The sequence below is a fragment of the Pleurodeles waltl genome, chromosome 1_2, assembly GCF_031143425.1.
Source record: "Pleurodeles waltl isolate 20211129_DDA chromosome 1_2, aPleWal1.hap1.20221129, whole genome shotgun sequence".
Lineage (NCBI taxonomy): Eukaryota > Metazoa > Chordata > Amphibia > Caudata > Salamandridae > Pleurodeles > Pleurodeles waltl.
The window spans coordinates 1295517867-1295544510 of record NC_090437.1 but is presented as its reverse complement, the minus strand read 5'-3'; the positions used below and the strand labels follow the sequence as shown (position 1 = coordinate 1295544510).

At 44.4% G+C, this 26644-nt stretch overlaps 1 protein-coding gene across 2 annotated transcripts in view; it reads right to left on the bottom strand.

Annotated features, from left to right (window-relative positions):
• The window catches only part of SIGLEC1 (sialic acid binding Ig like lectin 1), a 278498-nt gene that overhangs the window by 194455 nt on the left and 57399 nt on the right, over nt 1–26644 (bottom strand). Inside the window, exons 2-5 of one of the 2 annotated variants that reach the window (XM_069205252.1) lie at nt 23057–23323; nt 22539–22596; nt 20318–20677; nt 5869–6165 (exon numbers count right to left, since the gene is read on the bottom strand). In XM_069205252.1, the coding sequence (XP_069061353.1) occupies nt 5869–6165; nt 20318–20677; nt 22539–22584 (703 nt within the window). In that variant the 5' untranslated portion in view covers nt 22585–22596; nt 23057–23323. The remainder of the gene's footprint in view (nt 1–5868; nt 6166–20317; nt 20678–22538; nt 22597–23056; nt 23324–26644) is intronic. The other variant, XM_069205241.1, reaches the window with a different exon arrangement.

The window sequence follows — 26644 nt, the reverse complement described above, 5'->3', positions numbered from 1 at the left end:
GGATATCACATGCCTGCTAGTGCCTTGTTGTGCCTTAGGATTTCGTCAGTTGAGTTCTAACACTACTTACAAGGCAGGCTACATTTTGAATTCACTTTTTGCCTCAGAAAACTTTGGGCCAGAGTTACAAGAAAGCAGCGCTTCACAGCTTGCATCCCCCTAACAACACTATGTGTGCGCTTTATTTACAATACGGCGCACCACAGCGTACATTATGACAATAGCGCCAAGATTTATGACGCTATTGTGGTACTTTGCAGAATTAGCGCCATAAATTGTGGCACTAATCCTGCAAAGTAAAGGGAGGCCCTTTGAAAGTAATGGGCACATCATTTTAACGCCTGCCCAGAGCAGGCATTAAAAGTGATGCTAAAATGGCGCAGTGAAATGTTGTAAATTTCACTGCGCCATTTTTACGGGCCTCCCTGTGGGGGAACGTCCCCGTGAATACATTATGCCTGGTGCAGGCATAATGTGACTCCAGGGGGCGCAAAGTGGCGCAATGCAAGCATTGTGCCAACTTGTAAATATGGCAAGGGAGAATGGCCTCCTCAACATAACATTAGCGTAAAAAAGGATGCTAGTGTAGCGCTAAGAGGCGTTAGGGCCTTGTAAATCTGGCCCTTTGTGTTTTAGAAAATTGCTGTGTCCTTTCTTTGGACCATATGGCTATCTTGTTTTTGTTGTAGTTTGACCTTCCCTTATCACTACATACCTCCCGCTTAATTCCACTACTTTTCCCTGCTATGAGAGATTACTTTCAAGCTAAAGTCTTCATTTTCAATAATTAGCTAAGCTCTTCTCTTGACCAGGTAGTTCCTATGAGGTAATCCAGGCAGTGACCATGTTTCTTGTGTTGGAGGGTTTTTCAGAGGGAAAGTATGAGTTGCATGTTGATGTCATGTGCAAGAGTAACGTTGGCCAGAGGGATCAGGTATGCGCTGAAAAGAGTTGGGGTGAGTGATGAACCTTGACTCATTCTGCAGATACGTTGATGGGCTTCTGAATAGTAAGGTGCCAGGTTGACAGCTTGTGTTCTCAGGGGAGGCCGCTGGCAGAAAGGGCTAGTGGGGCAGCGCGCGGAGCAGTGGCGGGAGAAATAATCATTTTAAAAAACCGCTCACCTGCCGCTCCACCTCGCCTCCACTGCTCCTGCAACAGCATGAAAGAAGCGCCGGGATTGGCCTGAGCGGGCTGAAATACCGCTCAGGGAGGGAGCAGGAGCCTGCACTTGGTCTCCACCCGACCGTAAGACACAGCCAGGTGGAGAGTTCTCAGTGCGCATGTCAGTTTGGCCGGCCTCGGCTGGCCGGCCAAACCTGCATGCACACTTGGAGTGCACCTAGCACTCCTTCCCCTCAAGCCCCCATGACACAGAGAATGCTAGTCCCGCCCCTCTCTACCTAAGTGGAAAAATAAAATGATAATAAAAATGCTTTTATTATTATTTTATTTTTTTGCTTCCTCCTTTCAGCAGCGGGGCGACGCTCCTCCGCCATAGCAGACGCCCCCGTGTGTTCTGTTTGCCAAGAAGGAGCAGATCCAGTGGAGAGTGGGTCTTTGGATGCCAGTCTTGTACAGGTGCCTTGTGTGAATGGGATGTGAGATTGTATCAAATAATGCAGAGAGGTCCAGGAGAACAAGGGCTGATGTGTCTTCTAAGTCAAGGATCATGCAGATGTTGTTTGTGGCATTGATGAGTGCTTTTTCTGTACTGTGGTTGGGCCTGAATCTGGAGCGCATGGCATCAAGGATCTGGTGGTTGCTGAGGTGGTCGGTCAGGCATTGGTTGATTTGTTTCTCTAATATCTTGGCCGGACATGATAGGAGGGATATAGTTCTGTAGTTGGAGAGCACGGCTGGGTCAGTGGAGCCAGGATGTATGATGGCTTGTTTCCAAGTGCCTGGGAATGTGGCTGAGTCACTGGAGGAGTTGAGGATGGGTGTTACTAATTCGCTGATTAATAGGGATCATTTGATAAAGGCATGGTGGGGCAAGGGATCAGATAGGCCCCCCAAGGAGATGCTCTTCATGGTAGCAGTGGTTTTGGCAGTGGTGACAGCAGGCCACAAGGTCAGGGTTTGTTCTTCATCTGTGATGGGAAGTTGAGTTGCGAAATTGACTTGGTCTGGTTGGGGGTCGAAGTTTACATTTATGGAGGTGATTTTGTTGCTGAAGAATTATAAGAGCTTGTTGCAAAGGTCTGATGAGGGGTGAAGTTGCTGGAGGTGACAGAAGGTGCAATAAAATCAATGTGATCTGCAAGAGCTGTGTGCTTGGTGTTCCATATCTGCTGGTGGTAGTGTCTTAGGGCAAATTTGCACGTCTTTATTCATGGCATTTTGACTTGTTCTCCATTTGCACTCCAGTTGCTTCTATTGATGTTTCATCAGCCTGAGTTCCTGCGTCTAGCAACTGGCCTGAGGCCAGGCTCTTGCTGTTGGGATGCGCTTGATGGGGAGCCAGGGTTTCAGGGCATGCAGTGATCCTGCTGTTGAAGTTTTTGATGGCTTTTGCAAGTTGCTGGTGTGCTTGGACCAGTGGGTGGAGAGGCCAGAAACCCCTTCCTCTTCTGTGATAGTTTTACAGCTGCGGTGGGTCGGTCCTGTGGTGGTTAGTCTGCTGTGGTGCAGGATGGGTATACTGAACCTGACGGGGACGTGGTCTGTTCCAGTCATAGTTGCTGGCTTGTTGACTGTGATATTGCTGATTGAGGAGAAAATCAGGTCCAATAGGTTTCCGGTAGTGTGGGTGAGTTCAGTAACATTCTGGATGAGCTGAGGTATCTGAGATTTCTAGAAGGGCCATAGAGTTTGGGTTCTTGCAGTCTTCTAAATGAAAGTTTAAGTTTCTGATGAGGATCAAGGCACTGGTGTTGATGATAAGGGGCGCAACGAAGTCTGTGATGACACTGGCCAAATTGATGTGGGGTCCTAGTGGTCTGCATATGAGGGATTTGTATAGGGAGAAGTTGGCTGTGATGTGTATCTTGAGTGTTAAGTGTTCCATGTACTGCTGGGTAGGTGGTGCAGGTGATGGTGTCTTTGAGTATAATGGCAACACCGCCTCTGGGCTTGTGCTGACGCACTTGCCTGATGATCTTGCAGCCAGTGCTGCGGGCTGTAGCAATGTCCTGTGAAGAGGTTGGGCTTAGTCATATTTCCGTAAGGAAGAGCAGGTCCAGAGCATGGTCCTGCTGTAGGCTCCATATCCCTGTGGCGTGCTTGGTGAGCGAGCGGATGCTGAGGAGTAAGCATGCGAGTGTGGCATGTTGTGTGGGTGGTGTGTGTGAACAGGTAGCTGGTTTGTGTGAATGTGAGCGAATGGGGTGCTGGGTCCGCTTTTTGCAAGAGTGTTTGTTTAGGATGTGGGAGAGTGCATGATAACTTGCAGGAGGCACATCTGAATGCTCCCTCCATGTTGTGTGGTGTGGTGTGGCAGCAGTGCGGCAAGCAGCCGGCTGTGATGAGTGCACGGAGTAGTGCTGCAGGGTAGAGGTGGTTAGGACCGGGGTTTCTGGTGCTGCCAGCAGTCCAAGTGTAGACAGGTGCAGAGGGCTTATTTTTGGAGTGCCTGCCGTGCAGCCACTGCCTACTTGGCCCTGGGAGGCAGGACAAGCCAGGAGGCAGTGGGCAGTGTGCAGAAAGATGATGGGAAATTAAGTACTCTTGCTTGGCTTCCTCTTTCAAAGACGGTTTTGGCAGGAAAGCAATGATGCCACTTCCTGTGCATGTGGATGACAGGAAATGTAGTGATGCTACTTCCTTTGCAGATAGACAATGGGAAGTTAATTTCTCTTGCTTGGCTTCTTCTTTTAAAGATGGTTTTAGCAGATTCCTGGGCAAATGGATAATGAGAAATGCAGTGATGTTACTACCTATGCAGATGGATGATAGGAAATGAAACCCTCATGCTTGGCTTCTTGTATTAAAGATGGTTTTGGTGGGATATCCAAGGATAGAGAAATCATCAGCTCTCGGGTACTCCTGAATAAATCTGGAAGTGTTGGAATCCATTGTTCAACTCTGCACCAACCACCTTTGGTTATGAAGATGTTCACCTTGCCTTACATTACTTCATTATCACATCAGCAGCGCACCTTATTTTCCAAGTGCATACCATGTCAGATTAGGTATGGGACGCACTAGAAAGGATGGTAGATGGGCCATCAGAGGTTGGGGCACAGGTGTGCTGGTCACTTATATGGTGTTAGGAGATTACTGGCTGTCAGATCACCCCTTGAGGGACATTGAGACACAAAAGCATTCTATTCCGGACATCATAAGAAACAGCAGTACTAACTCCTCATTGACTAGTAACTTTAGCTTGTTGGAGGCCTCCGCTGCCTTGGAGCTCATCATCCTGCAACAACCCTTCAACTTTACTTTGTTTTCCCTTCTCAATGCACTTACTGCTTTCCTTTAATCTTTGTTGGTTTGGATTTGATTTTCTACTTATTATTTGAACTGAATTATGACTACCACTCTGGCTGCTTCGCTTCTGGGGTGTGTGTCCCAAGATCACTTGTGAAGCATCCTGGAACTCTGGCATTTGGTACTTCATACAGACATCCCCACATTTTCTGTATGGTGCTCCTTTTGACTATTTTACCAAATGGTTAAATATGTGTTGTAGGACATGATGCTGTGCCTAAGCTATTGGATCAAATCCAGCTGAACTCAGCCAATAACTAAACCACAAAATGCCTGATCACTTTAGCTGCTTCCCACTCTCTTTCACCCTTAACTCTATATTCTCCTCAATTGGATGCTTTACTATCTACTCTGCATTCATTACCTCAGTAGAGGGGACATTGGCAGGTTAATGTTAAAAATTCCTCATTGCCAACTCTTCGACCCTAGACTTTTACGTACATTGCAAATTGGCCTGCAAATTGGCTCCAAAACATCTAAAATGGAAATAGAATTGAAATATTCAGAAAATAATCATAAAATATTTTGTGTGTCATTAACAATAGGTTGCAAAATCTTTTTCCAAACTATTGCAACTCCTCTCTACTGCAGGACCCTCTCAGCCTCAACTGATTTATGAGCTCAGTGTTGAGTATTTGCTCCTGACCAGTGCTGTTCATTCCCTCTCCTCATATCCTAGCAGGATATGGTTGGTTGGACTCACAGAAATCGAAGAAGCAAAATTCTCTTTTTTAGACCGCACTCGCTAAAAGCCTCGTAATCCTGTAGGACCATCCTGAGGTCTGGCATCATGCAGAGACTATTAGGAAAAAAGCATGCTGATTGCAATTAATGGTAAAACCTGCCAACCTTGGCCAAACAGATATAAGGGAGGAAGACCACACATACTTGGTGAATGTTAGAAAAAAATAAAGAGCCAAGTGCAATTCACAGGAGGAAACAAGTACTGATTGGTAATTTCATTTACTCTCTGTTCATCCCATTCTCTTAACTGTGATTACTCTCACGATGAGTGTCAGCGTTATATAGACACCTACTATATCAAATCCAACCTTTGACCATTTCTGAATATCTAAAAAGCAATGGTGCTCACTTGCCCAGGATTTGTAGCTTTCTTTCTCTATTCATAGATCTTTTAAAGCGGAACCTGGGAGCAAAAACCCTTCCATCTAGGTGGCCTAGTAGCCGCTTCCACTGGCTTGAGTCTTGGTACTGCTGTGACTTCCCTCCTTGCGATTGGTCAAGAAGGGCTATTGGAACTTTTTTGGCTTTCTGTGGTATCCAATCCTTTCTCTAGCCAATCAGAGACAAACAGAAGACCATAGAGTGGGTAGAGGTCTAAGGCTTGTGATGTCACCAGGATGGTCTAAGGATATGTTGTGTCCCTCCCATTGCCCGTTGCCTTCTGGTGTATTGACACCCATGAGTACTCACGTTTAACATTGAGCGTCACATCCTTCGCTGCCCGGCTGTTTCCAACAGATACTTCACATCTGAGCATTTTCTGGTTATCCCGCCATGACACAGTGGTGTGCAGGTTCCGTCGAGTGAAAACAGCTGATGTATCCAGCTGCACGTCCAGAGAAATGAAAGCCCCCTCTGGAACGCCATCCTTCCACTGCAATGATATACTGTCGTCCGGACAGAAATATGGAGTAATACAATTTAGGGTTATGGAACTGCCGTCGGTGACGTTTTCTGGGACAGTAATCTCAGGGCTTACTGGGTCATCTAGATAAAAAAGGGAAAAACATCAAGCTTCAATGACAATGATACTCATTCCTTTCTTCTGAGCTTGTGGAGGCTGTGTATTATCTGCTGTTCCTTCCAACTCTTAAACAAACAAGATTATCAGAAACAAACAAACAAAATGCATTGAATAAAACCCAATTAAGTGCATGACTCTGGACACAGTCTAAGACTATACCCAGTAAGTGACTGTAAGAGCCAGTATATTGATCCAACTCATGTCCTGTCAAGTGCCTTTGAATGTCTTACAAGTGCATCAGTTATGCTGATAATCTTTTCTTCTTTTGTCCTCTATTTTAACAGCAAATTCAGTTGACATTTTGGCCAAATAGGACATGGTGCCTTCCCACCAAACATGCCACATCTGCCTTTTTTATTGTTCACTACTACAATCCTTTTTGATGTGTATTACATACTTTTCATTTCAAGAATAGTTCCATAAAGAGGCTAACATCCTCAAAAGGTCCATGTCATTGCAAAATAAAATGTAAAAATCTCCCACAAAAACACAACATTTCTAAATTCTTGCAAACCCCAAGGCTGCATTTCCACAGGCTGAATGTAAGAAAGGGAACTATCCTAAATAAATTCAGTATTTGTAATATTGCTGCACAAACTCCTGAATACATGTTAGAATTGTCACAAATGTTTAGTTTATTTCTTAAAAGGCTGAAGTAAGTTGGCACTTTTTGTTTTTAAAAGAACAGCTACTTTTAAGAGATTTTCTAAGGGTGTACTTGCTGGTTGGATGATTATTATTGATTATATTTGGTAAGGTGTTTTAAAAATGGAACTGTTTTCTTAAAATAACATGCAGCATTTTAAAAACATTCTGCCTTGCGTAATTTAAGCTGCTATTGATACTCTTGAAATATAAAACAAAAAGTTTATAACTTCAAGAAAGGTGATTTGGAGCAAAGAAAGGAATCAAAACAAAATCCAAAATTATGTAGCAGAGTCCAAGAGGGATAGATGTCCACTCACTCTACAGGCCAGTGGGCACAGGACCACCTCCTTGAGTTGGTGGTAACCATAGAGAGTACTGCCATGTGTATTAATATTCACCCATTTGCAGTATTGGCTCCAGGGCTTGAAGAATTGCAAGAGTCATTGTCCATCATTGAAAAAAGGTCTGGGTCTCTTCTAGAGTCTCTGGTTAGTTTCTATTGATTTCTCTTCCCCTCTGCCTAATTGTTCTTTGTTGTGGTTATTAGCTGTGCAATGTGAGGCTTGAACAAGTAATAGATCGACAATTTCTCCTTCTTGAGAACAAAGCACCCTATTGTAGCACCTGACTCTCTCAGGATAGTGAAGCAGAGCAGTTTAAGGCCTACTCAGGGGAGGTGGTGGCGGCTAGTAATCACCATTCGCTTGCACCAATAGTAACACTCAATAAATGACTGTCCAGGCAGTGCTTTTTCTTTAAAAAAGGAAAAGTATATTTATTACACACACACTATTAAGTACTATGCATTAATTTATGAATATATACATCAGGCAGATTGAGGTTGGTTGGAGAAAAAAGTCTCAGCCTCGGGAATGCTTCAAAAGTAATGGTGAAAAAGGCTAGGAGTGACAGATTATATGACCCCAGAAATTTAGAGTCAGTTTCCTAAAGGTAATCAAGGGGGAGGGGCTGCTGTTCTCCTGAAGCCCCCAAGCACAACCTTAAGCATGGTGCTGGTATACCTGCTTTCCTTGGGGCATCACAAAAGGTAGTGACGTATGCAGATCACCCTCTCCTGCGGCATTATGGGTTGCTCCCAGCCCAGGTGCTGGGATAATATTTTATTAACAGTTTCTGCTGCTTTCTTTCTATGAATGCAGTGTTGTATAGCCATTTTAATAATGTCTCTGGGCATGTTATTTTACCAACTAAGCCTGCTGCCTGTGCCCTTTAGCCTAGTAAAAAAAATTTCTTCTTCATTTTTATTATTTTAGAATCAACCACATTTGTGGTGTTTTTTTTTCTTTATCTAGTTGTCCTTTCGCCTAGGAAAGCATTAAGTTTCTTAGCATGACATTCTTTCACTCTGCTTTCGTCAAGGCTGCAGCAAAATAGGATTGTCAGCATAAGTGGTACACTGCATCTCTAACGTTCACAAAAACACACATAGTTTTACGTAGGGACATTTTCTCAGAACATCAGCTGTTTTATTGTTCCCATGCATGTTAGAGGGGGGTTCCAGCCAGACGACCACAACCGCATGCTGATTGATTTCGTTACAGCTGCTTGCTGAGACCACTGGTTCCCTGGCCTACATGGGGATGGTGTCTCTATAGACAACAGGCTTCCTTGCTACTGTCATACTCAGGTAGGGGGAATTATGTCTTCCCAGGGGGGAATCCTCTAGGGCAGATTAGGGCTTATCATGCTGTGCTCTAACATAACTTAGATAGGAATCACATATATTGTGCATAGTGACAGTATGGTGGGACTTTTTCTGTGTTTCACTTTCCTTGTCACCATTTTGCTTCAGGTATGTTTCATCATTCTAATTATTGCATTTCATTCCATTTTATCTAAGACGCAGCTGACTCAATAAATCCTATTGAACCATTGTTTGCCTCTGGTTGTCTTTGCATGTGTGAGACCAATGTAACTGAGAGAAAAGGATGAGATCTGATCCACCACGATTTTTCTGAGAAGTCATCTTGTCATGCGCCCGGTTGCTACAAATCATCCCTACTCTTGGGCAGAGATGAAGCGCTGCTAATTGGCCAGAAATGGATTAGGCCGACAGTTGTCACATGGTGTGGGTTCGGATTCAGTTCTCCACAATTCAAGTGATGCTGATGCCTAAATCCAGCAGCCTCATTAGGATAATGAGAGCCCACGTGACATGGCTCCACCAACGTTTGGTCAGGCACTGATTTTCGGATCCTCCTGAGTGTCTCTGTCTCACTACGTGCTAAAGGCACTTCAATACTATATACGGAGACGTCCGTGGTATTGAGGATTTTCCTCCTCAGCAAGGTAGGTAGTACCTATCAAATGCTGTCTTTTTCAAGCTTGAACCTTAAAAGGATCAATCCCCATTTTTGGTGTCCTTATCTCTGAACAGGTATATATACCATGGTGACCCCGCAATAGGTAGCAGTTGCAGTAAACATGCGACCTCCCCTTACCGCTCATTTGCTAGCTCATGGCCTCACATCCCAGGGAGGTCCCGTAACATTTGTTGTTGAGTCTCATCCAGCCTACAGAACAGAAATATTCTACTCTTGGGCCACCTTTCCAGCAGTCGATGGGAACACTAATACACTTCATAATTACACTCCTGCCAACACACTGCACAATACAGAACTTATACATATTTAGAGATACCTCTATCTTTTCAAGACCACAATAACTGGCTTGACAGTGCCATTCCCCACACAATACTACATGTTAAGTTAGGTCTTCTGAGAAATGATAGTCCTAGTTTATTGCACTGCATAACCTTCTTTTCTTTCTTTTTTCTCAGGGGTGCCCGGTCCTACCCAAGCTACCAAAGGTAACTCCCACATTGGAGGCAGTGGGGAGATCCTAAAGGCCCCCTGCAACCCTGGGCAGTCCCTTATGGACAGCCAACTCCAGTGGCCCGTCATGGGACCTAGTCCATCTTTTTTGCTTCTGCAGCTTCTGTGGCGGGAGCAACTTGTCTCCAGCTCCCGCCAGCAGCGGTAGCAGCGATGTGTGGCTGGGCCCTCCTTACCCCTGTGTTTGGGTCCGGACTGGGACCCGGACTTTGTTTTTAGGGGGCAGAGATATGGTCCTGGGCACTATGAAATTCACAATGGCCTGGAGGTTTGGAGCCTATGCATGCCCCCTCCTTGGAGAATTAATTAAATTAACCTTGCAACTTGCACTGGACTATCCCAGAGGTAATTTCAGGAAGCACTGGCAGGGACTCTTGAACTCCATTTTGCACTCCAGGGTCAAAGGCCACAATCTTTCAGAGAGCATAACTCATGCCCCATTAGCCCAATTTCAATGATCTTGGGCTTGTTTTGCCCCAGTGCTCCCGGTGGTAAGCTCTAAACACTGGACCAGTTTTAACAGGCTCCTGAAAAGGTGTACTCTGAGGAGAGCTGGTTTCATTGGCTCCCTATGCCAGCCGTCCCTTCTGCTGTGCCCTCCAAAGATTCCCTGGCCTCCTGGGCATCTTTCAGGGCACATGGGGGTCTATGGAGTCCAAGTCTTCACCTAACTGGTCCTCAGGGGGTGTAAGGGAGTGAGCATCACTGGCCCAGGGGAGAACCAGTAGTCCTGAGATCAGCTGTAGACACAGCCCTCAGTCCAGAGGGAAGCTTGTCCTTCCAGCTGTCCAGGGTGTTACGACTGTCATAGTTCAGAGACACAGTCTTGCTCTCCTGCATGTTTTGGTATGACTCTTTTATGCCCAGGCCAGCTTGTGAGTGGGAGATTTCCCTTCGTCTAAACTTCCCCTTTCCTGGGTTTGGCTCCGGCTAGTGGTACCAGCGGTTGGTGTCGGTTTCTTATTAGGAATGCCCATCCTGTCCACGCCTAAGCCCCTTTGTGCACTGTCTGGCTCCAATACGGAATCCGAGCGGGAGATCTGTCACCATCCCAGGCAGCTGGAAACTCCAAGAAACTTGGGGTAGGATAATGACAACTTTCTAAAAGTGGCAGTTCTAAAATAATAATTTAAAATCTGACCTCACCATTAAAGATAACTTTAAATTACAACTCAAAAGAGTTGTTACACTGTAGCCCAATGATTCCCTATGGCAGCAGCCAGCATTGTTACAGTGAAAGTCGTTTTTGGGGATATTTCACTGTAAGGACATGTTCAGCATTAATACCTACATGTCCCTACTTTTAAATATCTGCACCCTGCTTTCTTTTGGGCAATACAGCTTTCATAAGGATGACTTATTGATATTCAAAAGGAAGGTTTACTCCTGTCAAAAGCGGTATTTTGACAGATCGGATATGTAGTTTAAAACTGCCATAGATACGTTACCTGTGTGCAGCACAACTGTAGTCTTTTTTGTGCAGCCAGGACCCGTGCACACAAGTGTGTGCACACATGTTCACGTGTAGCCATCCCAGTGCCCTTTACCCTAGCTGTGTCGCAGCAGACTTGTCGTGAAAGGCAGATTCTGGTGGTAAACGTGCGCAGTCCAATATACCATGAAATTACTGGGAGTGAGACTCAGGTAGGGAGACTCATTCATAATAAAGGTCCAAACTCGGGTGATTAAAAAGCAACAAATCTGGGTGCACTGAATGGGCGGAACCCATTTGCAACATGGTCCAAGATCTCTAATAGTTTTGCAAGCCTACTGAAGGAAATGTTGTTCACTCAATACAGGAAATGAATTTAAGAAAGAGCCCACCTATAATTAATTTTAAGGTACAATAGATGTATGTCTGTTTTCCCTTTTCTTCTTTTCTATAAACTATCATTTGACACATTCAGAAGAAATGTGATCTAATGGCCTTGAAAGAGAAGTTGGGTCTGTTATTTAGGGCGGGCGGGTTACTCCATCACACCGGTGATGGATATCCCGTCCGCCAAAATCTAAGTCCCATTTTGTCCCATGGGATCTAGATTTCAGCGGACGAGATATCTGTCACCGTTGTGGTGGGGTAACCCCTCTGCCAAAATATAAATCAGGCCCTTGGTCTTCCTGTACAAAAGCAACCCTGCATGCAACAGAGGCCCCCTTGCACAATGGTGCAAAGCTGCCTACGTTGGCGCTAGGCAACCCATTGTGCGCCATCACAGGGGGAAAGGAGAACAATGCGCCGTATGCTTTAAGTACAGTGCATTGCTGCCCTTTCAGTGACACAGTGCGTCGCAGTAAGGTGACTTGCTGCCCTGCACTCTGCCACTTTACCATAATATAGGCCACAGTCCGGTGGATAGTTTGATAGATAACTAGCATGAGATGCTAGATGCCTTCACCACCCTGCCACCCACTCTAGTTAAATCTGAGCATCCACAAGAGTCTCCAGTTATTGTCTTTAAAGTTCATAAACATTGTTTTCCTTTCACTGTGCTTTTAGGTTCTGGTTGTATAGCTGTCTATCAGCACCTCTAACTATTTAAGTTCTAAAACAATAAGTGCCTGATCCAAAGTTTTGCTTAGAATTCTGCAGCTGGCTCTATGGAAGGTTGAGATTGCAAATACCAAGTGCCAAAGTATTGAGCTTGTGGTGCTGAAGACGACGTAGTCGTGATTCCACCTCATACCACTTTAATCCACTACCAGACACCTCCCCGCACGTCAATTCCACTCACGCAAGTTCTTTTTCAGCCTTGCTTTTCTCTGTTTCTCACTACTTTCTGTTTTTGGCTTCCTTTTCTTTCCCCCTTTTGAGTGTTTCTCTCTCTTGCTCTGGATCAAAGTCTCTTGAGGCAAAATATATGCTGGTCCATAAAATGAGTGTCAGTGGGCCTCACCTTCAACCACCTGCTCAAATTAAGCACCAACAAATCTATTGTTTCCAAGACATACGATATACCTAGAATGTGTTTTGTGTCAACCTCTGGCTCATGATTGGATGGCTTTGTTGTCTTTCTAAGCTGTCTCCTCTTGATTCAATGGCTCTCCTCCAGATACTTGTGGTTGACCCGTACAATCAGCTGCCGCTCCTCCGCTAAGGGAGAGGAGCGTCGCCCCACTGCATTCAGTAAAAGGACTAATAAAATGAGAATAACGCAATGATATTATCATTTTATTTTACAATTCGAGCCAGGTTAGGGCTGGGTGGGGCTGGGCTGGATGAGGGCTGCAGGAGGAATGGTATGTGCACCTATAAGTGCCCATGTCTGTTTGGCTGGCGTGTTGTGCCAGGCAAACAGGCATGCGCACTTTGCATTTCTCCACCCAGCTGTATTGCACAACCAGGATGAGAAAGTGCACAGGGTCCCACTCCCTGTGTGAGCGCCGAAGCAGGCCGCTCACACCAATCATGATGCTGCTGTCATGCTGGTGAAAGCAGCGTCGTGATAGGCTGAGGGGAGTGTGAGAGACTGTGTGCTGCCGTGAAGAGGATGAGGACGGAGGAGAGACGAACGTGTCTCCCAAAAGAGCAGGTGTTTTTGTTTTTTTTTCGTTATTTTTTCAAGCTCAGTCAGCTGGATAAATATACAAAATGATCACAGCTGCGTGGAGGGCAAGCACTTTTTTTGAGGAAGCATACAACTTCTGCCCAATCAAAACATGTACTTTTGGCTCCCAACTTGTGGGCAGAGCCGAACCCCTCTTTAGTGGTACTCTCGGGACAGCTACGGTGACAAGGCAGAACATAACAAGCAGTTGTAAATTCCTAACTGGACTTTTCTTGCCATATAAATTGAAAATGAAAAGTAAAACAGTTGACATAAGCGAGCCAATTCAAAGCGCCACGACTGCCATGAGTGCGAAGGAGAGACACAAAAGGAAAAAGAAGTTTGCCTGCAGTCAAACCTATCATGTAACAGGGTTGATGGCCAATGCGCTAACAAAACTGCCACAGTGATAAAGGATTTTTGAAAGGCAAGACTATGAAGAATTGATAGTGATGGGCGTGCGGTGGGCGTGGTTAAAAGCCCACAGATAGATTACAACAGGCCAGAGTGCTTGCGCGCTCGAGCTAAAAAGGAGAGAAAATACACCGACTTTGTTTTATGTAAATTACAATGAAACATCCAGCATTTTATCTGTTTAGACAGCTTTACTGTGTATTGCCTTTTAAACATATGTTTATATTGACGTCTCGTTGTGTGATTAACATAACCGTGGCATTTTTTACTACGCTATGGATAGATTTTTGCTTTGGTTTTGCATTGCCTTTTTCGCAGTAGATGTAATTAATCATGTTTACATTGTCTTTTTTGCAATAGTTGCAATTAATCATTCAAATAAAGCTTTTTCATGACCTTTGAAGTGCGAGGGCCCGCCTGCAATAGGAAGCCTTCACTTAAGGAGCAGTGGTTGTGAAATGCCTTACACCGAAGGCATTGTGCCTGCTAAAGGAAGGCTTAGTTAGAGGTTTGTGAGAATACATATACATTCTCACGTCTGTCTCTTGGGGTTCCACTTCTGTTTCATAAAATATTTCTTATTTTATTATACTAATTTAGTGCACACAAAGTTGACACCCTTATCAAACCCCATTAACCTAGGATCTAGTGGTTCAGGTTGAGATATGGTCTGCAGTACAAGAGATAATAAATATTGTCAGATACGCCTTACATTGGCACTTTTGTTTTCGATGTAAGTTAATTTCGTAGCCTAAATAAAGAGCACCAAAGAGGGATTACCGCACTTTGGGGCAGATTTAAGAGTCCCTAGCTCTTCCTTGTGCCACATTAGTGTCATTTTATTTACGCTAATGTGGCCCAGCGAGGCCAAAATTGCTGCACCATTTTTACAAAGTGGCAAAATGCACGCATTGCACCACTTTGTAACCCTTTGCACTACAGTATGCATGCGTCAGGCATAATGTATGCAAAGAGGGCGTTCCCCCGCTAGGGGGGCCAAAAAAATGCCACAAAGAAATCTAGGAGATTTCTTTACGCCATTCATAGTGGCACTTCTAACGCCTGCCCGACGCAGGAGTTAAAAGGGGGCTACCATTGGTTTCAATGGGCCTCTGGGCGCTTTACAGGATTATTGTCAGAATTTTTTACGCTAATCCTGAAAGCGCTGAATTAGCGTCATACTACCGTCATATTAAATACGGCGCACACATGGTGGCAATAGGGGCACAAGAAAAGTGGTGCAGCGCCACTTTTCATAAATCTGTCCCTTTATGTCTGTACCAGAAACTACTTATTAAGTTGTATATTACCACTTGAGCCTTCCCACACTAACTTAAAAAAGGCAGTTTATGAAAGGAAAACAATGTGTTTTTCAGTGGTTAACCAAATAGGTTGAGTACATTTTATCTTGACTTTAGTTAGGATGCACAGGCCTTTTCCTTTGTTCTTACTTTGTCAACAAACGGCTTCCTTTGAAACACATCAGGCTTCAAGAATACACTTATTATATATGAGGAAAAAAGAGGGGCTTTATTAGTGTTCACATAATCATATTGGGCCCGATTCACAAGGGTAAACTTAGTCCAAAAGTCTAAGTTTAGACCAAAAGTCTAACTTTACTCGTAGTAAAGTTAGACTTTTGGTTTAAACTTAGACCATTGGTCTAAGTTTACCTTTATGAATTGGTCCCTATGTTTACACCAAAATTCTCAGTTTAGACCTAAAGTCTAACTTTACTATGAGTAAAGTTAGACTTTAGGTCTAAACCTAGACTTTTGGTCTAAGTTTACCTTTGTGAATCGGGCCCTACATTTAGACCAAAAGTCTAAGGCCCTCATTCTGACCTTGGCGGGCGGCGGAGGCCGCCCGCCAAAGTCCCGCCGTCAGGTTACCGTTCCGCGGTCGAAAGACCGCGGCGGTAATTCTGACATTCCCGCTGGGCTGGCGGGCGGCCGCCTTCAGGCCGCCCGCCAGCCCAGCGGGAAAGAGGCTTCCACGATGAAGCCGGCTCGGAATCGAGCCGGCGGAGTGAAAGCTGTGCGACGGGTGCAGTTGCACCCGTCGCGTATTTCACTGTCTGCGCAGCAGACAGTGAAATACATTTAGGGGCCCTCTTACGGGGGCCCCTGCAGTGCCCATGCCAGTGGCATGGGCACTGCAGGGGCCCCCAGGGGCCCCGCGACCCCCCCTACCGCCATCCGGTTCCCGGCGGGCGGACCGCCGGGAACTGGATGGCGGTAGGGGGGGTCGGAATCCCCTCGGCGGCGCAGCTAGCTGCGCCGCCTTGGAGGATTCCAATGGGCGGCGGTACACTGGCGGGTGACCGCCAGTGTTGCCGGTCCGACCGCGGCTTTACCGCCGCGGTCGGAATGCCCATTGGAGCACCGCCGGCCTGTCGGCAGTGCTCCCGCGGTCATCCAACCCGGCGGTCATGGACCGCCAGGGTTGGAATGACCACCTAAGTTTGCTTGTAGTAAAGTTAGAATTTTGGTCTAAGTTTAGAATTTTGGTCTAAGTTTAAACCAAAAGTCTAAGTTTAGAACAAACGTCTAACTTTACTCTTAGTATGTCTAAGTTTAGACCAAAAGTCTAAACTTGGTCCAAAAGTCTAACTTTACTAGAGTTAAGTTAGACTTTAGGACTTTGGGAATCCGGCTCCTTATTTTCATTTTTGTGGTAGCCCTCTGGATAATTGTTCAGACTAAATAATCTACATTCACATTGCTGCTGAGAAACATTTTCAGATCAAATAGTTGGGTCTACTACTACCTACCACAGCAAAACAATACAAAATACATAAATTTACACCTGCATGGTAACAAACCACTTTCCTTTCACACCAAGTGGGACTGAGTGGCCTCTTTCGTGCTTGATTCTGTTTTGCACTGTGGCATGTACTAAGTTTTAATATGTTTGGGATATTTTATTAATATAGAGCTAGTCATTTATTTTGGTATTCTAGAGTGGAAGTATACATGTGGGTCTGTCTGTTCACTAAGATTTCCTTGTCCATCTTTGGCCTCTATTAAGAGCTCCACTGTACAGGCAGGGTACCACCTGCTCCATTAAATACCTGCACCTTGTGGTAACACCCCACCAGTGATGTGCAGTTATTAGTTAATTCCTACAGAAGGGAGAATAGCCATGTAAATCTTTATTTGTAAGGGTCACATTACGCGCAGTAGTCCCTTTTCCATGCAGATTATTTCTGCCATTTAGCGCCTGCTCTGAACTCGTGGCAAAACGAAGATGGAGGCGTGTGTAACACCGGCCCCCGCAGTGTGCGGGGACCCCCGAGCTACAGGCAGTGCCGTAACAAAGCCCCCTGCAGCCACTGCGGTGCAGCGGGGCCCCGAGCTCCAGGGGGTCCCTTCCGCACAGTGCACTGACCTGAGAGCCATTGAGTAGGCTCAGAGTGGGGTCCTCGATCAACTTTGCAGGGGAGCCCCATCAAGCGTTGTTACACCACTGGCAATGGGGGGCCCTCTCAGCACAGCCGGCACTGTGTACAGGCGGCGGGCCCCTGACCTGAGAGCTCCTCGGTGGGTCCTGTGGGGTTTGAAGGGGGGACTCCCTGTAGTTTTCAGGAGGCCCCCCACATGTGTTTTTACCCCACTGGTGTGTGGCAGGGGGTTGGTGGGTGGAAGGGATGGGGTGGGTGTCAGGGGAAGGAGTCTGTGGCCTGCTTGGCGGACCATTCGGTGCTTCCTGTGAGAAGGGAGAGGGTCGACCCAGGGTCCCTTACAGCCTGAGCCTCATGTGATTTTACCAGCTGGATTTTCATCATTTGTTTCCCTGCACCCAGGAAATCTGAGAAGGGCAAAACCTGGCCAGGTATGATCAGACAGAGTGATAACGGTCTTTGAAACTTGTAATCGGGGCCTTAGTATTAATGTATGCATGGCCCTAGCTTTCATTAGTGCAACAGGAGCAGTGGCACTGGGATTCAGGCACGTGTGGAGTCCACTGCATCCTGATTATGACCTAGCCGTGGACTGAAAAATGTACCAGGCTAGTTGGATTTCCTACCATCCTAAGTGCATTAATTACTTCAGTGACCAGGGATGTGAATTTAAGGGCAGTAACAGCTTTTCGCACATCCAAATACCATTTTTTTGCACAAAACAAAATTCATTGTGTGACCAGCGGTGAACTGATGACTCCAATCCAGCTTAAGAAATACTCCCCACAATTGGTTGTAAACCAACGTAGGACTTTTAACTGATGAATGAATCCAGTTTCCTGTGCACACTGCGAGAATCATATACGGGGCTGGCTGAATTGTGTGAGGGGGCAACTGCTCGAGACTGCACACGGCCCACAGTGCATGGTATGACTGCGTTCGGGTGAACAGGGTGTGGAGCGTAACTGTAAATGCTACGTTTCCCCAGGTGCTTCACCTGCTCACTAGCTGCTGTCTCACGAACTGTCACACAAAGTACAGAAGATGGTTATGCTCTGCTGCATATCGCGCTCCCATCGCCTTCTCAAGTAACCACTTCAATGCACCAAAACTTTTAACTCTTAGGCTCATATTTATAATTTGTAGCGCTGCTTTTGCGTAATTTTTTTAGCAAAAGCGACGCAAACTTGCAAAATACAATTGTAGTTTGTATGTTTTCGCCATTTTTGCATCAAAAAGCTGCGCAAATGCGGCGCTAAAAAAGTATAAACATGGGCTTTAGAGTCTTTGGGCCATATTTATAGTTTTTGACGCAAAACTGCGCTAACGCAGTTTTGCGTCATAAAATTTAATGCGGGCTAACCCCATTCCAACGTGCCAGCCGGGCGTCATATTTATGGAATGGCGCTAGCCGGCGCTGCTGCCTGGTTAGCGTAAAAAAAAATGACGCGAACCGGGCAGCGCTGGCATAGGGAATAATGGGGGTTGTGCATCAAAAAATGGTGCAAGTCAGGTTAGAGTCAAAAATATTGACGCTAACCTGACTCGCGTCATTTTATGACGCACAACCACCATGGAAATGACTCCTGTCTTAGCAAAGACAGGAGTCATGCCCCACTGCCCAATGACCATGCCCAGTGGACTTCTGTCCCCTGGGCATGGCCATTGGGCACAGTGGCATGTAGGGGGGCCCAAGTTAGGCCCCCCTATGCCACCTAAAACATTATAAAAAATACTTACCTCTACTTACCTGTACTTACCTGGGATTTGTCCCCCCATCCATGGGTGTCCTCCAGGGGAGGGCGAGGGTGGCAGGGGGTGTCCCTGGGGGCAGGGGAGGGCACCTCTGGGCTCCTCCCGAGCCCACAGAACCCTTAACGCCTGCCCTGACCAGGCGTTAAAAAATGACGCAAATGCAGCTGCGTGTCATTTTTTCAGGTCCGCCCCCTCCCGTGCGTCATTTTTGCACGGGAGTTTAAATAAGGCGCAAATGCCTTAGAGTCATTTTATGCGTGGAAACGCCTACCCTGCATATCATTAACGCAAGGTAGGTGTCCACGCAATAAAATGACGCAAACTCCATGATTTTTGACGCTAGACGGGTCTAGCGTCAAAGTATAAATGGAGTTAGCTTTGCGTCGGATTTGTGTAAAAAAAAAAAGACGCAAATCCAGCGCAAACAGAGTATAAATATGCCCCTTTGTGCGCTGCCTTCAGGATCAAGCTCCTCCACACAATCACTGCTTACCGTGTGTCCGCACAGCACATCAGACACGGCAGTGCTCAGTGTCTCTGTCTTTAGCTGGCAGAAGGGTTCACAGCTGCATTGCGTCTGCCGAAGACTGGCCCACTTCTAACTGGCAAACTGGTACTCAGCTGTCACTTCACTCCCTATCTGCCAAGAACTTGACAATAAGTTCACACTACGACCTACTACGAGCTGGCGGAAAACTTGTCTCCAAAATTATGTTGTGAAGACAAGTACACTCCAAGGTAAAAACAGTTCTAAAAACTGTTTATTATGAAGTGAGGTCGAGCGTGACTTCTTTCCCTGCGAGATCAAAGCAACTGACAGAGTTCCAACCTCACGCGCTTCCATAACAACCAAAACACTCTAATCATCATAAGGTTCTAAGATGGCACTTTGTGGAAAACAAGTACTGAAGAGCATATTACTGACTGAAACATGTAAAGATAATTCATAACATTACAACACAGTACACCTCAGACAATTGCACCTCCCTATTGGACAACAGGTAAGAACATTCCATCTGTGTACCACATGAGTTTCCAATGTGCAAAAAGTGGAGTGTACGTATCTATTCACATCTATTACCAGTGTGTTGAGCAAGACACCAGAAATCTCTACTCGATTAAGTGCTTCCCTATTATCACTCAATCCATGATGTTTACTTTCAATCATGTTTGATTGGAGGGATATTAAAACCTCTTCAAAATTCATTCCAGTTCTTGTCTCTAATCTAAAGAGAATACTTGGTGAATATTATATAATCTTTGAAAAATTGTATAGAAGGTGACAGTCAACCAACACGGGTTTATCACAAAAAAACACATGAGACATTTCTGGTTATGGGAGCCTATAACCTAATTACATGTATGACCAGCTACAATTGATCATGTAATAAACACTCATTCACAATATTATAGTTTTAAATGGATTAACATCATCCAACAAACCATCAAGAACCCATCAGCAAAATAGTCAGCAAAGAGACATCTTAATGCTCACCAGTAACAGTCACTGTGACACCTTTTTTATCCAACCATCGGTTAACCTCATCTATCTCAAATCTGAAAACATAGTTTCCTGCATCTTCCTTTGCCACATTCCTGATGAGCAATGTGCAATTCTTCTTGTTGGGGTCACCTAGAAGCTCAGTGCGCCCTTGAAACCTCCCATCGATCTCGGTAGTGGTGGAGTGGTAGACAACAACTCTTTGGCCATCATTTTCTTGGTACCAGATGGGCGTAATGCCGCTTGGGGTCATCACATCACTGGGGAAGATGAATTCACATGGGATGAGCAAGCAGGAGCCCTTCACACTTTTCAGTTGAGCTGGGCACAGCACGTCCCAAGAAGACTCACATCCTGTAACAGAGAGGAAAGAAACAGTTAGTAACTAATGTAGGATGGATGTTTCATAATTTTAGATTAATTGTGAACAAGCAATTCCAGGAAATGTCTATGGTACTGTTCAATATTGCTATTACCCACCTGTTCTGTTATGGGCCTTATCAAGGGGTTTGGCAGACAAGGTACTGCGTCGCAAATGTGACAGAGCACCCTTCCAGCCAAACCTTTGGTTTGTCCACCTCATTTAGAGATGGGCCGGCCCTAAGTATTACGTTGACAAAGCCTTAGTTGGAGCCATTGAGGCAATACTTCCTTCCCCGGCCAACTAGAGCATGGGCTTTCGGAGGAAGGACTTTACAGTGTCCACCCCATTTAAGGAGGACAGTGCAATGTAGTCCTGCAAAAGTTCTGAGAATCCCTTAGTTTACCTGTCCCTCACTGCCACGAAAAACCTGGTGGCGAGGGGCAGAAATAAAACCCAAAATGGCATCCGTTTTTTATTTCTCTTTTTAAACAGAAAACTTTAAAAGACTGGAGGGCTGCTGTTATGGCTGACAGTCCCATCAGTCAAACTTTTTCTACATTGACATAAACTGCTTCAAGGGCAGTTCCTGTCAATGTATAGAGATGTCCGTGGGATGCAGACATCTCTAAAGTTAATGTCCTCAGTGAACTCTGACCACCAAACTCTAAATCGGCCCTTATGTCAAAACAATATAGTGTTTTATGACCTCATCATGCCTTTCATAATGCAGTAACTAACAAACCTGCAAATGACAAAGGCAAACTGTTGTGCTATATCGTAGCTCCGTTCGTGCCGGACTGTGCAGCGGGAACGTGTATTACAATGTTCCTGCCGGTCTGTCTGTCAGAAACAGTTGAATAGGCATGGCAGGGACATCACCGCCGTGGCGTCATCCCCATAAGTTTGGCGGTCCCGCGGTGGGACCGCCAAACTCAGAATAAGACCCTAAGATACACTTTACCTCATGGCAGACTCTTCACATGCCTAAGTGGCAGTTTTAATGTACTTGTTACTACCGAAACATATACATTATCATAACATCCTTGTTTACTAATGAAATAAGTAAGTTAGCATATCTTCTGTGTTTCACACCTAATCATTGTGTAACTAGACCATGTGGGCTTCACGTTACACTTAAAAGTCGACGTATGTACTGTCAGAGGTCGGCCTAAACATAATATGATGGCTTGGGCTTGACAAGGGCACACTGAAACTTTGTTGGCAGTGTCAGAATGCTATGTCAGCCCTTTGTCATGTTTTCAATTTGAGATGTGGGTGATGTAAGGCCAAGCCTGCGAAGTCACTGTGTATTTGACTTGTATGTTTTGTGAACAGTTTTTGCACCATTTCACCTTGGACGTGCCTAAAAGTCAAATGTGATAATTGGTGATTGCAAATTGATCTCCATGTTTACGGAATAAATACATGTAAAGAGAAATTAGTTAGTAGACACTGACTGAAGACAGATTTAAAATCCCTGCAATCTAGGTACATAAAAATACAAAACATAATTTATCCAGCACTTTAAGCTTTCAAGTGTTTTGTTTTAACATAGACTAGGTGTTCCCCTGTTTCTGGATAAAGCTATGCTTCTCTGATAAGTTCTAATCAGAGCGAAGCACATGTCAGGAGCCACTCTTAATTATTCCCCCTGGACTTGGATGGCTTTTATAGGAATCTATCTATAACAGATTAATATATTCCTTTGTGGCTTTCAGTCATCCCCTTATAGACAACATACTCTGAATCTGCCTTTTGGTTGGAAGAGTCTTAATAGAAAGGAATAAAATAAATAAAGAGTGATAAACAATACACACAACTAAGTAAAGGATTAAAAGCATGCCACCATACCTTGGAATACCATGGTCGCCAGCCAAAATAGTTGTGCTATAAACATTTTTCTTTTTTTCTGTGATCCAAAAGAAATACAAAGATTTTGTAAGACAGCAATAGGTATCATCGGAAATTAGTACATGGGTTGTCACAACAAAAGACATTGTACCAGTGCCTTTCACTACTATCAGTCAAAATGTAGCACCAGTTTTGAGCTGTCAACAAAAGCTTTAAGATTTACTTTTCTGATATGCATTGGTTGAATTCACAGTGAGTGGTACAAGAGGCATTAGAGTGGATAACTGCTGCCACCAGACATTTGGGTCCTAAGACAGACAAAAGCAAGTGATGCTCTTTTACACTATAAAGAACAATTAGCTACATGATAATGTCTGCATTTAAGACATTTGCGCAACAATTCAGGGTAAATCCAAAAAAACGTATATATATGAACGATGTTTTAAGTTGCCTTTATCACAACCTTAAAAGCTCTGCTTTTACCATTTTAGCAAAACTGAAAGTGAATCTGTACTAACCCAACTTTGGGGTCACAGCTCCATACTCCCAATATGCGAATTAAACTAAACTTAAAATAGTCAAAGATTTCCAAATGACTTGAAGAGTGTACGTCTATAATTTCATGCTTGGATGATCTGTGCCCAGAAAAAGTTCACATCCTCTTTGTAACTCTTGGGAGCCTCCATAATTCCGCTGCAGTCCTTGAGCTCTGTGAGCCACTGTGTGGAACCAACAAGCAATGAATAGCTAGATAGGACTAACACAATGTGGTGGGCACAGGAGTCCTAGAAATAAAAAACAAGGCAGCTAGATTAGGCCTGCTCTGGAAGAAGTGTGGCCACATAAGGCCTGCATAGAGAACAGCGCTGCCAGGTTGTATGACAAAATATCTTGGACAACAATACAGACTGACACGCATTTCATGTCACGAATGTAGCTTACAAAAATATTATGATTCCACACTTATAATCTACACGATGAAACTATGTCACAAATATTGTGAAAGAGAATATCACCTAAAATAGGGTAAGAATATTGTTTTTTAATAAATACCAACTTTAAAGTAATTTATTTATAAACTGTAATTAGTTAGAAAAAATATATTGTAAAAATACTGTTACTCAGTTATTTAAATGTTTATATACACACACACATGAATACATATATATGTGTGAGTATGTATACATATATATATATTTTAAATAAAACAATAACTAAACAATTTTAAAATATATTTATAATTTGAAACAATAAAGTAAAGCTAAAAGTAGCAATCATTTACATAACCAACAAAAATACCTAACCTACTATAAATGTTAAAATAAAACAATATAAAAAGGGTTGTATTTAATCCTTCAAAATAAATATACAAATAACATACAAACACATTTATATATTTTAAAAATACTAACAATATTTTAACAGTTGAAAAAAGTACAAAAGTAATATGAACAGTAACAAAACATAAATTACAAACTATGGCCCTCATTACGACCCTGGCGGTTGGCGGAGAAGTGGCGGTCTTACCGGCAACAGGCCGGCGGTAAAAAAATTGGAATTATGACAATGGCGGTTACCGCCATGGTCATCCGCCACTTCCCCGATACGACCGCCAGGGCGTTAACGACCGCCAGGCTGGAGACTTGGGTCTCCAGCCCGGCGGCCGTCACAAGACTGCTGGCGGTATCACGACCCGGCTTACCGCCATGGATTTCATGGGGTTGGGGTAAGCACTATCAATGCCAGGGAATTCCTTCCCTGGCACTGATAGGGGTCTCCCCCACCCCCCACCCCAACTGCCGAGTCCCCCCCCACCCCTCCTGCCCCCCCTGACACCTCCCCAAAGGTGGCAGGACCCCCCTCCCCACCCCCAACATACATAGACGCACCCCTCCCCACCCCCAACATTCATACACGCACCCCAGCACGCACACCCCCCAACATTCACACACGCACCCCAAAACGCACCCCCCCAACATTTCAACACCCCCCACCCTACACGCATACAGACACACCCGATACTCATACCCGCACACATGCCAACATACATACCAACATACACACACACAGTCATACACGCACACATACTCACAGACATACAAACAGGCAGACACGCGCACACATTCAGCCACACAGCACCCCCCGCATTCATACACGCACTCACACACCCCCTCAACACACTCACACGCACACCCCCATGCACGCACACAACACACAACAACCCCCCACCCCCCTCCCGTAACGGACGATCAACTTACCTGGTCCGTTGCTCCTCCGGGAGGGGACGGGATTCATGGGGGCTGCTCCGCCGCCAGCACCCCGTCAACAGAACACCAGCACACTGAATCACAGAACGTGATTCGGTGGGCGGTGTTCTGTTGACGTGGCGGTGGAGGTGGAGCAAACTCCACTTCCCCGCCGACCGCCAGTATGGCTGCTGGCAGCTCTCCGTCCGGAAAAGGACAGAGGGCTGCCAGCAGTCATAATGCGTCGAGCGGAAAACTGCCACCACTGGCGGTCTTCAGCACGGCGGTCCCTCGGCGGTCTTGTGACAAGACCGCCGAGGTTGAAATGACCACCTATATCTATAAAATAATAATTCATTGAAATAATATAACAAACATGCACATATTTTCTAAAAAAAATACATTTTTCTAAATATAATATAAACATTACAAACTAAATGATAAAAAATAAAAACAAATAAATGTAAACAGCAATACAAAAATGATGAATCCAGTCTAACCAACATTAGGAAATGTGTTAAACTTCATAGAGATTAGGTTGACTATTCCCAATCCAATCACAGCAGCAGTAGGGAAAGCATTAGACTTCAGACAGGTTAGATTTACTATTCCCTCTCCATGCCAACCCCATGATGCTCATTACAAAAAAATACCCAAAGGTTAAAGTGATATTATATTTTGATGAAAATGTCAGTTTTAACATTTTAAATTCTCCAGTTATAGTTAACTGACCTCACTACCCTGACCATGCACTGCTTATGACCTTACATATTACATCACACATGACATATTCTATGACATCATCTGAAGGAACGTCATTGATGACAACACTGTGTTTTATAGTTCCAGTTGGTGCTAAAAACTTATGCTTATAGGTGTGCCAGCTGACGTGTCCCGCTGCCATGCAGGTGCTTTGAATTGCATGGGGTTCCCGGTTATATTTAAATGGAGAAATAACTGGAGATGTGTAGGGTTGCCACCTGGCTGGTATTTCACCGGCCCCACAGATAACTGTAGGCCAGTGATAATGAAATACATATTATTCTGTAATTGTTTCATTATAATGTGTACTAGAGAATTACAGAGCAGACACTGACAATGGCAGTATGTAGGTACTGATATTAGAGAGTACTGAAGCTTTGTAGAGTATGAGTCGTGCTTGGTGATCTAAAGCAGAGAGGTTGCATCTTGATTTGCAAGTGATTTGCCCAGGATCAGACAATGTTGTTATCACAGTTGTTTATTAAATTTTCAAAAAAATATACCAACAATGGAATCTTATCACCGGTCAATCCAAAATTAAAGGAAATAATATATCAATAATCAGAATATATATTCAAATAAGAATGTGGTTAAGGCACCTTAAAATAGAGACAAAAGAGACAGAAAAAAAGGAATTAAATGTTAATTCCATAATCACTGTTACAAAATAGTGTTTTAATAAATGATACAGTAAAGAATAAGAGAAGCATTTTTAGGAAAAAATAACACATTACGAAAGATATACATTCAAAATTAAAGTTTTGAATATAAACATTATGAACATCAAGAAGATGATATCTAATCCTAGTCCTTATGATTTTAGAAAAGGACCCCATATATAGTTGAATTGGATCAGGTTATTGTTCAATTTATAAATCATTTTCTGAAAATTAGCTACATCAGACATAACTTCAAGCCCTGCCTGAAAAGTTGGAATAACATTAGATCTGCAAAAATGTAAGATATTAATTTAACCCAAACTAAGAGCAGTAGAAAGCCATTTAAAAGTATGAGTGGATAACGGTGAAGGCCGCCCGCCAAACTCCTGTGGTCAGGCCACTGCCAGGGCAGTGACCTTCCCGGGGCCCCTATTACGAG